The 14,530-nt window shown below is 35.6% G+C and overlaps 1 protein-coding gene across 7 annotated transcripts in view; it reads left to right on the forward strand.

Annotated features, from left to right (window-relative positions):
- PCDH7 (protocadherin 7) overlaps window positions 1-12,372 on the forward strand; it is a 271,813-nt gene extending 259,441 nt beyond the window's left edge. For 6 of the 7 annotated variants that reach the window (XM_032108500.1, XM_032108502.1, XM_032108505.1 and 3 more), the window contains one exon: window positions 6,561-12,372. In XM_032108500.1, coding sequence (XP_031964391.1) covers window positions 6,561-6,940 — 380 coding nt within the window. In that variant the 3' untranslated portion in view covers window positions 6,941-12,372. The remainder of the gene's footprint in view (window positions 1-6,560) is intronic. The other variant, XM_032108507.1, reaches the window with a different exon arrangement.
- Window positions 12,373-14,530: the final 2,158 nt, after the last annotated feature.

Below are 14,530 nucleotides of genomic sequence, written 5' to 3' on the forward strand. Positions count from 1 at the left end.
TTCCTTTTCCTTTGCAAAAAAACAAATTAAAATTTTCAGAATTCATTATTTTATATCATTCTGTCACACCCTGTCTCAGAATATTAATCATTCCAATCAATATACATATAAACTTTTCTGTACTATCAAGTACTTTTTTAAGCACTGAAAAGAATTTTAGAATTGGGGACGATATACATGAAATTATTCTAGTCCAAAAGCAATTAATATATTCATTACTTCAGTGCAGATGGCATATCTCAAGCAGTGGATTTGTGTTTGACTTTATCCAGTAGGACTGTTTTAGAGATGGCATGCACTATCTCTGCAGTACACGATAATGCCACATTCAGAATGACAGCAGACCAAGCCTTGGGGCACCAAATGCTTCTTGAGATATGTTCAATTGCTGTTTAACTGTATTTAGCCTAAGGTACAGAGAAAGAAATGCTGATGCCTTCAAACATGTTTAAGTATTTTTATAGTGTCTTGGCATGTCAGAATATGCCACAGCATAAACTGGGGTACAGTTCCTGAATTACTGCAATTAAGAGGCAAGAATTCAACAACGGTACTGTTGTAGCTGTCTATCTCTGTAGACTAGCTTTCTTTTCCCCCCTTAAACAGTGATTTTCTACAATATGTACCCTCTCAGCTGTTTTCTGCATTATTGTTCCCTGATCATGTAGTCAATACTTGTTATGCTTTAAGAGCTCAATTGTGTCCCTGACCAGACAGCTCATAAAACAGGCAACCTTTAAATACAAAAGGCATGTAAACGTACTCCACTTTAATCATATAATGGTGTTTCACTTGAATTTTGGATGGCCTTCTGAATCGAACACATTTGTGTACAGAATACAGAAAAAATGGGGCTCATCCAAACCACAGTCTCTTTCTTCATAACTGTTCCTATTCTTTTTTTCTTTTCTCACGGTAGCTGGAACAACTGCACATGCGCTTTTTATAGGTCCTCAATAAATGGAACCATGTGGAGATATTATGGGCCTGCCAATGCAGAAAGCAAAATCTGCATGTAGTCATTGATTTGTCATAGATACTATTTAGAACTCATCTGGCAATGACTCCACATATCTTGTGGACCAAGCTGCATGGTTTACGCAAGTACTGGTTCACTGCTGTAGTACTATATGGTTACTGTGGTTTTGTACTCCTCCAAGAAAAAAGTCTACAGCTAGGAATGCTTTCTGCAAATGTTCAAGTTATTGTGTCTAGATATGGTATCAGTATTGATTTGGAAGGTTTTCCATCTCCAGGGACAAGTATAACAGAACTTTTGCCAACTTAAGTACATCCTAAGTCTGTTGTTACCATCAGCTTTGTGTGTGGCTTACAAAAATGAAAAAGTGAAAAGCTCTTTGCATTTTTTTCCAGTGTCTGTGCTAGGACCATGTCATGACTAGACAATAATGCTGTGTGTCTATAAAATATATTGTACAAGAATGGTTGTTAAAAAATGTGCAGAGTGCAGCCAGAGTGTGCATTCTTGACTATATTTCTGCAATATGTGTGTAAAATAAAGCACATAACTTGTAACATGTAGAATCATAGAATGGATAGGGTTGGAAGGGACATTAAAAATCATCTAGTTCCAATCCCCAGGTGTACTTGTTGAGTACTGAGTTCATAATACTATGTCCTTGATGAAATATATTAACCTCTTTTTATTAAGAATGGGCAGAGAGAAAATAGTGGAAAACTGCTTGGCTGGAATATTTGAGTTAGTTTCTTTGGCATTAAATTACAGATAGATCATCATATTTTCCCTGTCTACCCTGCAGTGGTAGGTGCCGTTCTTTTTTGATAATAAGCAATCCTACTAGCCCTAAGGGAACAGTCAGCTACAATCAGCAGAAACATTAGCATACATAAAAATATCTCCATTTACATTCTTTTGTACGAAGTTTTATGGAAAACATAAAACATAGCACTGTCTCAGAAATTAGCTGCAAATGTTTAAGGATTTGTTGGATTCATAGTTACTAAAGTTTAAAAAAATTGTCAAGCAACACCAGCTTCTGATCTAGAAACACCATGAGAAGATATGCTTGAAAATAACTGAGAGGACATCTTCTGATGATGTCTTCTGATGATCTTTTTGTGCAGATAAAAGGTTGAATTTGACTCATCTATGTAAACTGTCAGACCCTAATCCCAAATCTACAGCTTTCTATACAACAAGAAATATCACACATCTTTCTCACTAATTAACATTGTGATAAATATTTTTTCGTTAAAAAGGGGCATTTTAAGGACTAATTTAACTTGGTTTCCAGATATGTAACTGCAGTAGGAATCTGTTGGGCTTCTCCCTTGATGATTTGCCAATTGTGTTGACAAATTCTTTGCTGTGTCATACTGCATTACACTTGTCTGCTCTCAGGGGGGTCACTACTGCAGTGTTTAACTTTTAAACTGAGAAGCACTTAAAAAAGCATTTCACTTAGAGATAGACATGTTTCAATACAAATTATACTAAAGGACAAGAGTAAGTTTATTTTATTTTCAAATTTGGAGATTGTTCAAAACTCCTTGGTTAGGTAATTGAAAATGCCAAGCATTGAGTTTCTACTCTGCAAAAGAGGGTTGGTCTGTTTCAGTGAATTAGCAAAAACATAGTTACTTATTCTGTAGCTAAAGTGCTGCGGCAGTTCATCCAAATTAGAGGTTAAATGACTGTTGTCAAGTGCAATGTATAGATAGCATCCCATTTTCCCTTTACTAACTAGTTTAGATACTGGTAATAGTTTAGTCCAGACAGCACTGGTTGTTTCATCCATCTTCTGATATAACATACACACATATACATAAAATGTTTCCTCCTTCCACTTCCCTCACCACTCCCTCCCACCACAAGTGCTGGAGTTATGTCAATCTTTTAAACAGAAGAGCAGTTAAAATGCAACAAGTTTCAAATCATGTTAGATCAAATCTGTACTTAAATGCTGTACTGATTCAAGCTCTAAGAACAGATGCAAGAAAGCAATGGAACAGAAGGATGCATTAACTGTATGTGTCAAACATTAATTGAAGGTGTTTTAGAGAAAAACATATGACACTGAGTTTGACATCCTGAGGGAGATGAGGCTGCTGCTGTTGCTCCATACCCCCAAGTCCAAACAGTAGCAAAGATGAAGATATATTCCCAGTAGGCACATCCACAGAGCACACACATACACCAAATATATACCGAGTTGTCCACACGGATCACAGACACTCAAAGCCCTTACAGAAACACAAACAGCACCAGTGGCCTCATTCTGTCCTCTTCTCTGGCTGGACAGGATGAAAATCCACTGGTGAGAGTGGACACACCCATATCGATACATGCAGACATAACAGAGAGCCCATTCCCAGCAAAGAGTTAGAAAGGAGTTTAATAAGACAGAAAAGATGATGTTCATCAGGCACAGGACATAACCAGACAAATTTATTAGCCAGCAAACTATTCACATACGATTGGCCATTTTATCCTCTTATATCTCTATTTCTCCACTCTTGTGCCTCCACAAATCACCTAAACTCCTCACTTGTCTTCCCTTTGGTTTCTCCCCCAAAACATCATCCAAGTCCTGTGCTAATCCAAACTCCTTTCCCCCATATCTTATAATGTGTGCTACATACCTAGACAGCAATCCCCATTACACAGAGAGATGGCTGTTCCTCCTGAATCCTTATTTTGAGTTCCTACCTGCTAGTATACATCAATCTGTTCCTCTGGGCCTGGACAGATGGACCTTTGAGGGTCTGATGGCCCTATGGTGGTCCTGGGAGTAGTCTATCAGGGTATTTGGGCTAGTAGTATTCTTCCAGTGTCTCTCTGAGCTCTTCTGTAGATGTAAAGATGAAGTTTATCACATAACCCAACAGGGAAACTCAGCAACACACTGACTTGGATGTTTTTGTTTCTCAAAACAGCACTGTAAGGCTGAATTGTACTGTAAGTCTTCATGCTTTACAATAAGGAATTCCAGTATTTGTCCAGAAGTGAATAGGAGAAGTGCTACAATGCAAAACGGTACATTTTCAAGTGTATGATTCAAGGACCACCAGCAAGGGAAGGATTTTTACGAACCCACATATTCCTGACTTGAAATTTGTTTGAGCTAAAAAGACACCATCCGATATAATGAGATGCTAATTGTTTCAATCTAAAAAAACCCCAAACTCAAACAACAACAAAAGAAACTCTTTTCAGCAAACATATATTCCTGTGTTTTAAATAAAGGTCAGACAAATTGCTTTGATCAGCCGTTGCTAATATTATGTCAGAGTAGTAAGTAAAATACTTGCAGCAAGCATAATGTTTAATGGCCACTTTTTGGAAATAAGGTGCTGGTTTGAGTAGTGTATGGAGATTTAAGGGGATTTACTGTTGTAAAAATATGAAAAATTCTGCTTAAAAATCAAAGCACATCAGGGCAGCTGAACAGTTAATTAGGCTTCTTATCATTAAGGGGAGTCAGAATAATGCTGATTTAGCTGACAAAAAGAGGATTTTCCAGTTACCATCTCCATCTTCTGTGTATGTCTGCAGAACACAGTCTTCTGAAAACTGATAGGCTGATAAGTTTTCACAGTATTGCATTCTTCACTGGGGGGGAAAAAAAAAAGTGGGAATTAAGTCTAAATGCAAAAGTGTTAAAAATAAATTAGAGAAAGAAAATTAATAAAATAAAAAAACCCCTCAGTTCCCTCCTCCCAGCCTTACACATCTTAGATACAGGGTTACTCAGTTATATAGACACCAGGGCTGTTTCCTCATTAAATTCAGTGATATTTCATTGAAATATTAAAATTTATACAGTTTTCAGAATATGTACAGTAAATTCTATAAAATGTTGACACCTGTCAGCAGTAAATAGTGTACACACTTTACAGTACTGCAACAAATTATTTATTAAATTAATGTTTAGATGTATTAAAAAATCAGGACATGATGAAGATAAATCTGACTTTCAAGAGCTTTTGCCATTCTATCGGGATTAAATTTACAGATGTTGAAATGAAATATGCTTTCTCTGCAAACACCTGTTTGTAAATATTTTAAATTAAAATGGTTTATTCTGGAAGAGAAAAGTATTTTTGGTGGTGTGGGGTTTTTTATTTGGTTGGTCTGGGTTTTTTTTATCTTCAGCAGTGTTCTTTTTATCAGTTTATAGAAAACTCACGATTGGAATTGTCATTATTTGAGAAGGTAATCTACCAGCCAAAGTTAAAAAGAAATAGGAAAAATAGAAGTAATAAAATTAAGGCCGAGCAGGCCTTTGACAGTGTTTTTTATAAGGTACATGGTATTACTGGCAAAAATTACTATTCAAAAGAACTTTGGTGTTGTAGTGGGAAGGTAGAAAGATGCCACAGCCCATATGAAATACCTGATTATGTTTCCATGTTGAAGTTCCTTGCTTCCTTCTAAGATATTTTTTTTTATAAAACAAACCTAAATATTTCATGGAATAAATCATATCATGTGAAAGTCATATCAAACACACTTGAAAATTTTATTTTTTGATTTATGTCCTTTGTCAACTTTTTTTGAATATCATGTCGTTACTTTGTAGGCTGTTTCAGTTATTCCTTTAGACCATAAAGTACACTATAACTGAATAAAAGCAAGGTTTCAGAATCTTACCCATTCCTTAAAAAAGTTGAGGTAGCTTTTAAATTCAGTTGTATGCAAGTATCAAAATACAAGTATTAAATATACTTGCATTGCTAACAGGTAGGAGTCAATCCTGCAGGCCCCTGAACTTTGCTGGTTTTCAGTGAAAGCTCTTACAGGTACAGAAAGCTTAGTGATCTGGAGTAGGACACCTTCTAACATAGCAAGTCACACATAAAATGTGTCTCTCTTAAGGCAGCACTCAGATTCATCCCGTGCCCTACCATACATATATACACACAGAACAGCTTTATTTGTAAGATTGATAAAGTTTATAACCCATAGAAGGGGTTTTGTATGCTCCTACAATTACTGATTTTTCAACTTATGTAACATATTGTGGACTAAAAACAAGTGCCCAATCCTCAGAAATACAAGCAGAGCTTTACATTATATGAAGATTCAGTCCCTTTGTCAATAACAGATCTGCTCATTTGCAGGGCATTAAGTAAGTTTGTCAGTACTTGCAGGGTACAGGGTCTCAGGATCCTTTCACATAAATTCAGAGTATTGTCTACAAAAAAATTCAAGGAAAGGTATTTTTAATAATGTCAAGAAAATTGGCAGTATGGAATTAAGTGCTTGTTTTACTCTTTCAGACATCAAAATTAATTCAGTACCTAATGCCAAATGCTTCTGGAATTGATTTACAAGCACAGGAAGAGGATTAATAGCATTTTTTTTTTTTTTTTTCAATTATTAAGGTTGAGAATAACTGTACAGATCTGCTTGTTGCCTCTGGGCACATGTAGTGTGAAAAAATTATTACTGAGGAACTTACTGCAATCTTCCTACCAAGACCTTTAAAAATACCTTTTGTGAATTTAAGGATTCTCAGTTTCAATGGAAGTAATTTTAATATTAATTTGTAAAGACAACTCTCTTTTATTTTCAGATTCACGGCCTCTACCAGATGTAGCCCTAACAGGGAAGTGCACCCGAGAATGTGATGAATATGGCCACTCAGACTCCTGCTGGATGCCAGTCCGCACTTCTCCGGAGAGAAAGCAGAAGAGCCAGCCAAAACTCTCCACTTTTATGCCTGTCGATGAACGGGGCAGTCAGGAAAAGCTGGCCAATGGAGAAGCCTCCCTCATGGGTGATCGCAACAGAAACCTCCTTAACAAAAAGTTGACCTCATCCTATGAGACCTTCAACGCAGCTAGTTTCAGCAAAAATGAAGAAGGCAATCCAGAGGATATCCCCCTTACACAGACAGGGGAATACAAGCCATCTCCTGTCAATACTCTAACTAGAAGAGAAGTTTACCTGTAGGCTAAAAAGCAGCAACAAAGTTCTTTCATAATATAAGAAAGAAATGGGGCAAAAGTCTTAAAATCACAACAATTTTAAGAAAAAATGAGGAAAAAAAGAGGGGGCCACCAAAGAGACAAAAGATCTGCCTGCCACTTCTGCCTCCATAGCAGGCATGTAATTATACTGTCTGCCTGACTATATTGTACAATGTAGAAAACATTGTTGTTACTTGCATGTCTAATTACCCCCTTGCTGATTTTTATTTTCCTAGATCTATGGTTGCAAATTCTTCCCATAGTAGCAAGCTTGATTAAAAAGAAATCAACACACTGTTGTTTCCCCTCTGCAGAAGCATGAATTAAGCCACTCATTTTGTTTGTTTGTCATCTGGCTTGTTGAGGATAACAGGTCAGGGAAAATGTATTCAAAACATACCATCTGAATATTGCTGATCCCCACCAGGGACAATCCTTCAGAAACCATAAAGATATAGGATAAATATAAAGGAATAATCATTAATAGGCACTTTGTGAAGACCACAGCTTTAATATTCTCACCTCTCATCTGAGGCTGGAAGCAAGAGAAATTCCTTCAGCCTGAGACTGCAGTCAAAAACATGGCATACTTTCCTGTGATTCATGAACTCTGGTTCTGTTTTATCCATTGAACAAATGCATCTAACTGTGTCTCTTTCTCTCCTCGTTCTCTGTAAGGATTATTTCAATGTAAACACAATTACTAACACTTATACTGTAGGATAGCAATGACAAACTGTTGAATTCATTATTTTGGGCAAGACTAACATTTAGCTGGGAAGATTGTAATAACAAAAAGGCCAAAGATCACACAATGGATCAGGGGAACTGCTAAGTATTGGGGCTTGACTTAGAACATTAATGTATTCACAAAGAACCACATGTATTCATAGCACACCTTCAGTTACATTCTGCGCAGCAGCACAGATCACAAGCCCAGATGACAATTTTTTTTTCCAATGTGGTACAGTTGAATGCCCAAAGGAACTGATGTGCTTTTTTTGTAATGACATGATATGTTGCAGCAGATGCTGCATATGATATGCTGCATATGCCAGTTCCAGGGAATTTTTAAGATCAAAATTTAAAAATAATAAGAGAATGCTGTGTTAATGGGAATGCTTGGTGGGAGGGAAAAAGGTGGACGGTGGGATAATGCAGTAACAAAAGAACATTACAACTTGGATACAAAAGCCTCTTTTCAGATTGCAAGGTGTGGTTGCTAAGTCTGTCATCCATATTGCAGCTTATCAACTGCTTCAGTTATGTCAAAAATGATGATACTGAAAGCTTTCCTGAAACCAAGTGCATTAAAACCAAGAGAAGTGCAATAATAAATGATATCAAGACTCAGAACATTTAGTGTAAGTAAAAAAGGTCTGATAAACAGCGGTAAGATACCTAGGAGGTCAAGATGAGTCAAAAGGAGTCCAAGCTACTGTGATATACAAAAGCTGTAGCAATTCTCATGGTGAGTGCTTTTTGAAAGGAAGAGGAAATGAAACAGGTTTTTGTGCAATAAAAGCAACAAAACATGCAGAACATCAACCAATTGCTTTGTAGTTGATGATGTAGTAATAATCATGGACCGAGCTCAGACATTCAGACAAAAGCGACAATCAAACAACACAGCAAGGACAGCTCAAGGAGGGGGAAAGCGTTCAGATCCCTGGCTGTTTAACCTGGCATGAAGGCATGGCTAGATGGCTCTCTAGTAACTGTAGTCTTAATGTAGCTTTGGGTAGTTTCTTGCTTTGAAGAATTGCATAGAAATAACCATAAACAGCCTAAGGTAGAGGTTGGTAAATCAAAACAACTCATCACATTTATCTTTTGAATTCACTTCTCCACATAGTGGGGTGTGCCATTACTGGCCTTTTCATTCTCCTCTCTCAAATTTACTTTCTTCAAGTAACATTAGTTTGTGTATAGCAGTTATGATGAATGGACACATTTTAGAAAGAAAATATTAAAATCAAAGATTAATAATGATTGAACATTTTTATGTTTAATTATTTAAGTAATATGGAGAGATGCAAGCTAGTACTTTGTTATGAGACTGCGATAGCAGTTACTGCTTTGTATAATCTGTAAGTACCTGTTTAAAAATGCTTCTAAAAATGCTTATGTAATGTATACACATTTTTCTTGCACGTTTCAACAGAATACACAATTGCATAACATAAATGTTCAACAGAATTTCCTTTAATAAGATTTTATTTAATATTACACACAAGAAAATAAATTAGGTAGCTGGGTTCCATATATTCTTAGACACTTTTTCTACAAGGCTAATAATACAGGTCATAGTAGACCTTCAGATTAAATGGATCAGCAGTCACTCACCAATTTTTGCACCACATAAGACAGTCAAGAAATAATTTTCTTGTGTGCATCTCCTTAGATCTAAAGTGCGCGTGAAAGAATTTTTAAAAAATTCTATCTACTGTAAGTATTCACAGTAATTCTAGTGGAACTAGCCACTATTAATATGCTGATTACTCTTCTGACCTGGCATGACATACAAATATATTTTGTGTTTGTATTTTTCCTCTTTATTTGAAATAGGTTAAATCTGGTGCCACTCCATAAATAGAGTGCTTTTGTATAAAAAATAAACAAATAAAGCTATAAAAAATAATTAGGGTGAATGCAAAATATGCAACTGTGCCTTTTATACCTATTATTATGGTAAAGTGGTAGTTGGGTTTGGACACTGAGGGGTAAGGGGCTATTCCCAACTTTTTTGAACCTGTATATTTACCTGTGTTTATTTTCTGAGAAATTATAAATAATATATTTAAAAACAAGCCTTTTGCCAAACTCAGTTAATGGACCAGTCTTAAGCATTATTAACACAAGGCTGTGGTTTAAGTAGGTCTTGAGGATTTTTTTATTACTATTTGTGTGGGGTTTGGGGTTCTTTTAATTTGTTTTTAATTCTGCTGCCTGGAAAAATATGATCAGTCTATATGATAGCTATTTAGCAAGGTGTCACCAGTTCATGTCGCCAGGAAAATGGACAATTAATTTTTTTTAAATTGCTTTTAGCCTTCATCACATTTTAGTTGTATAGTATAGAAATCATATTTTTTCTTTCCTCCCATGGGAAAATCAAATGAGCTTTGCATGTATTTACATTAGGGCACCTTTATAGATTGATGCGTTAATATATAACTTTATATGTATTAGAAAGTTCAATAGCTTTGGTCTAAAATCTAAGGCTTATTCCAGATCTCAGACCCACTATGTTTATTGAATATGGTTTCTGACTGGCCTGCTGCCTGAGTTTCAGGAAAAAAAGTTAAACATTATTTTTATGTGGGGGAAGAACTTAAATGGGATTGAAATGATTGGCTGAAAGGCTACCCTAGAAGTTGTCAAGCAGAAAAATCATGAATATGGATAAAGGTCTTGCCATAAATCCAGCCATCACCAAACACTTGTTAGGAAGTTGAACAACAAAATATTTTTCCTTGTTTCATTGGTGATAAATATACAGTTTCCTTAAGAAAAGAAGCAGATGAGAAAAGCAATAGAAATGAAAGCCTATCAGTTAAATTTTATAACTGACTGAAAGAGCATAAACACTAGGAAGAAGACAACATTCACCAGCTACCTGGGGTATGCTTTCAGACAACTTTTTCCTAAATTTTAAAGCACTTGCATTCAGTGTGGTACGATCTGTTTGTAATATTAATCATTGACTATTGTTCTGCAACTTGGATGTTGATAGTGAAGCAGAGAACAATTTATCATTGTTTATTATGAGTCACTATGCACGCAACTATGCTAAACATGGCAAAATGTATTAAATGCTAGTCCACCTCTATTTATGAAATATTTACATAATTTAATTTGTTTTTGTACAGTTTTATGTAAATAAATTGCTTGTCATTTTTGTCTCTTCAAATTAAAATATAACATGTTCAACTGGTTGCCCATTTGCCAGTTTACTTTCTTGGACAGTCTATTCCAATTTTACTAGATTAAATCACATGCTAGTTTCAATATTTAACTGGTATTTTGAATGGCAAAGATGACACTGCTTTAGTAACTGGCCACAGATTCAGCTGCAGAGGTAGCTGAAGTTTTACCTGCATATGGAGTGAAATTCGATAGAGGCTATTATCACTCAGGACAGCACATGGCTATTTTCATAGCAGAAATAGAGTACTTGTAACCTGAGTAGTTGTTTCTGATTACTGTTCAAAAGGGCTTATTTTTAAGATGTGTTCAAAACCTTCTTATTAAGTGGAATAACAAGTCTTTACTAAAAGTACAGGTATTTCCATTATGGAATGGCAATTTTCCTATTATCAGAAAGGCTGTTATTTTTCCCAAGAAGTTTAGAATTATTAGCAAATCCTAAAACGTCAGTGGAGCATCTATACTGAGAAAAACAACATAACTAATGCAGAATTTCAGAAAAAAAAAGTGAAATAAAAGCCTCCAGTTCTGTCTAGCTGTGAATCAAATTATCCATCTCAGCATAACTGTAGATCAAGAACAAACTTTCCTCAAAAAGGAACATCTAAGGAGAAAGAGTTTATTCCTTAGCTGTCTGGATCACACATAGCTTTTTTGGTCTTTTTTTGTTTGCTTGCTTGCTTGCTTGTTTGTTTTAAAAGAGCAGGTTCCAAAACAGCCATTAAGTTGGAATTTTCATCAATTGTAATATGTGAAAAATGTGTTTGTGGGGAGAGGGATCGAAGGTCAAAACTCCTCTTACCCCCTGCCTCTGTGTTATGCAAAAGAATTACTACAGAGACCTTGCACACCATTGCATACAATTTCCCAGTGAACATCATTTGTATCCTTTTACCTTAGTTACAGATTAGGCTTTGATTTTTGTGAATACAAACTGGCCAGAACTCTTTTCAAATAAACTTTATGTTGCAAATTTCTTTCTCTGAATGTGCTTTAAGTTAACATTTCCTGATCTTCTCTAATGAATGCGTCAAAGAAGATTCTTCCTTCCACAAGCAGAGCTCTGAATCTACATGCCTATGGAGAGAGTTCAGTTCACCACCTGACCCTGGATCTCCCCCATTGCACTTGAATGAGGTACCCCTCCACCTCTTTCAGCAGTAGCAGTATTTTAATGAGTAACTTCAATCAATCTTTCAAGTTTATTTTGTACTAGTTGTAGTATGCAATGCATGACCTTATGTTTGTTTATTTTGTCTTTTGTCTGCATTTTCTTGTTTACCCACTGCATCCAGGAAAGTGATTGCAGGAAGATAAAATAAATTTCCTGAACCACTAAGAGTGGTATGAGAGGATGATATAAACTAGCAAAAGCTAACAATTTATGCTCCCCTTTAACCCTGTCTTCATTTCTCCCTCCTGTGTAGCAGTAAAATGTAAATCTTACGCAGAGACTGAAATTAATAAATGTGATCTCGGCAGAAATGATTTCATGTCTTTATTGAGCCTCCTGAGGGGAGTGTATAGAAGATGCTTAATAGTTCATAAATATGAAAATCATCTAGCCTTTGCTAAAAAAGAAAGTAACAGTAGCGTTAGACGAGTGTATTCCTTAGTAAAATGGTAGGATTCTAGTCAGGCAGTTCATACAGCTCTTTCTTCTAAAACAAGTACATCTCGTTTAAAGACAGATATACTTACCAAGAAACTGGGGAGGAAAAAATGCAAAATACCTATTCTGTACTTGCATGGAATAGCCTCTGGGGAAAAAAGGGAACAAAGATCAGCAAATAGGTATAATGTAATTGGTACAGAATTGATAGAAATATATCCCTTTAGGATTTTCAAACTGATTTAAGGATTCGAAAATAGGGAGATATTAATGCATAATTTGTAGGTATATATGGTATGGTACTGTAATTGATGAGAAAAGATTCCTTCTAATTATAAGGCATGTGATTCAATTTAAGGTGGTGTTTCTGAAGATTTAGGTAATGGTTAAAAAATATTTATATCTTAGTATTCCTTCTTTGTAAGCTTACTAAAACAAATTTTAGCAGAATTCTACAGCATTCACTGTAGGAGAAGACAGTTTTGGAAAAACAAAATAGGCAAGATATAGTTTCCATATTTCTATTCTATTTTCAGGATAGCAACCAACTTTCTCATCTTCACGTTATAATAAAGAATTAAAAAACCCCCAGCACTTTTCGACTGTGCTTTCAAGGATAATACAGAAGGAACAAGTAGCCAAAGTAGTATAAAAGCAGGTTTATACCATGTTTACTACTCCTTTGGTAAAATTACACTCAACAAACTGTAGTGTCATGAAAAGAATAGCTAAAATAACAATGAATCACCAGTTTTTCCCAATCCTGTGGGGAATCAGAAAAGGAAGGGAAGACTAGAACAAAAGGAAAAAAAATTCTGTGTCTTTTTACTACCTACCTCTCAACAATTTCAAGAATCTACAGAATTCCCTGAACAGGAATACTGGATTCTATCATTTCCCCACAAAAGTGTATGCTTTTACTTCTTCCAAAGGTACTTACAGGTTTTATAACTTGTAGTAAGTCTAGTTGGGGTAAATCATCTTCCTGACTCTTTTTCTCCTTACATAGTAATTGTGTTACATGATTCCAGAAAATGAAGCTGACTGTAACTGTGGCAAAATTATGGTGTTAGTAATCTCTTCGAAGTTAGTTGAATATATATTTGATAAGACAAGTAGATGTGAAGAAATAGGAATAAGATATTAGTCTGAAAAGATCCACAGACTGTTGCAAATGCTAATGGTTCATTATTTAGGCCTTATCAAAACAGAAGAGGCTGAAAAATTCACAAGCAAAAGTGGAAGAAGGATAAAAAAAGTTACAGATGGACAACTTGGATAAGTGCATGTTTGTACATATATGTACATACACCTCTTGCTTTTGAAGTAGATTTTAAGATTCCAGAAAATTCTTTGTCACTATTCTGTGTCAGAGAGACAGAATATTGGACAAAAAAGACCTGCAGCAGGAGATCCTGTATTTATTCTAAGGTTTACTAAGAGAGAACAAAATACATAAATTGGTGTCTACCACTTAGTAAGACAGTGTATGAGACCACAGTTAGAAAACTGAATAATTATTAAACCTGCTTCAGCTTTTCTTGATTTTCCTATCTCACATAGGCGGCTAGAACAAAAGTCAGAACATTTTTTTTAATCTTCATCTCTTCTTGCTGACAGTACCTGCAATCAACTTGGCACCTACTTAGCTTTTCTCCACCTTGCACTGAAGTAGAAGAGAGCCCTGGAACAACAGGTGATTTCATATTTTTTTTCAGTCTGACCTCTGAGGATCTGGCAGGCATCATGTTGCCACCCTTATTTTTAGGAGCATGAAATTATGGTAGACTCACTCACACATAACTTCATGTTGAATATTAAAAGGGTCCTTATAGGTGATAGAACACGAAATATGCCTTGAATTTAGAATATTCAGGTGCTATGCTGAGAAAAAAAAATTATCCTGAGTTCCAGAGAGGATCGAAAAGCTGCTCTGTGTGATAAAGGACCAACCACATGATATGTACAAGCCTACAATAACAAGCTGTACATTTCTACTGATTCTAATTTATGCCTTATGTAGAGATGCAA

Source organism: Corvus moneduloides, chromosome 5, assembly GCF_009650955.1.
Source record: "Corvus moneduloides isolate bCorMon1 chromosome 5, bCorMon1.pri, whole genome shotgun sequence".
NCBI lineage: Eukaryota > Metazoa > Chordata > Aves > Passeriformes > Corvidae > Corvus > Corvus moneduloides.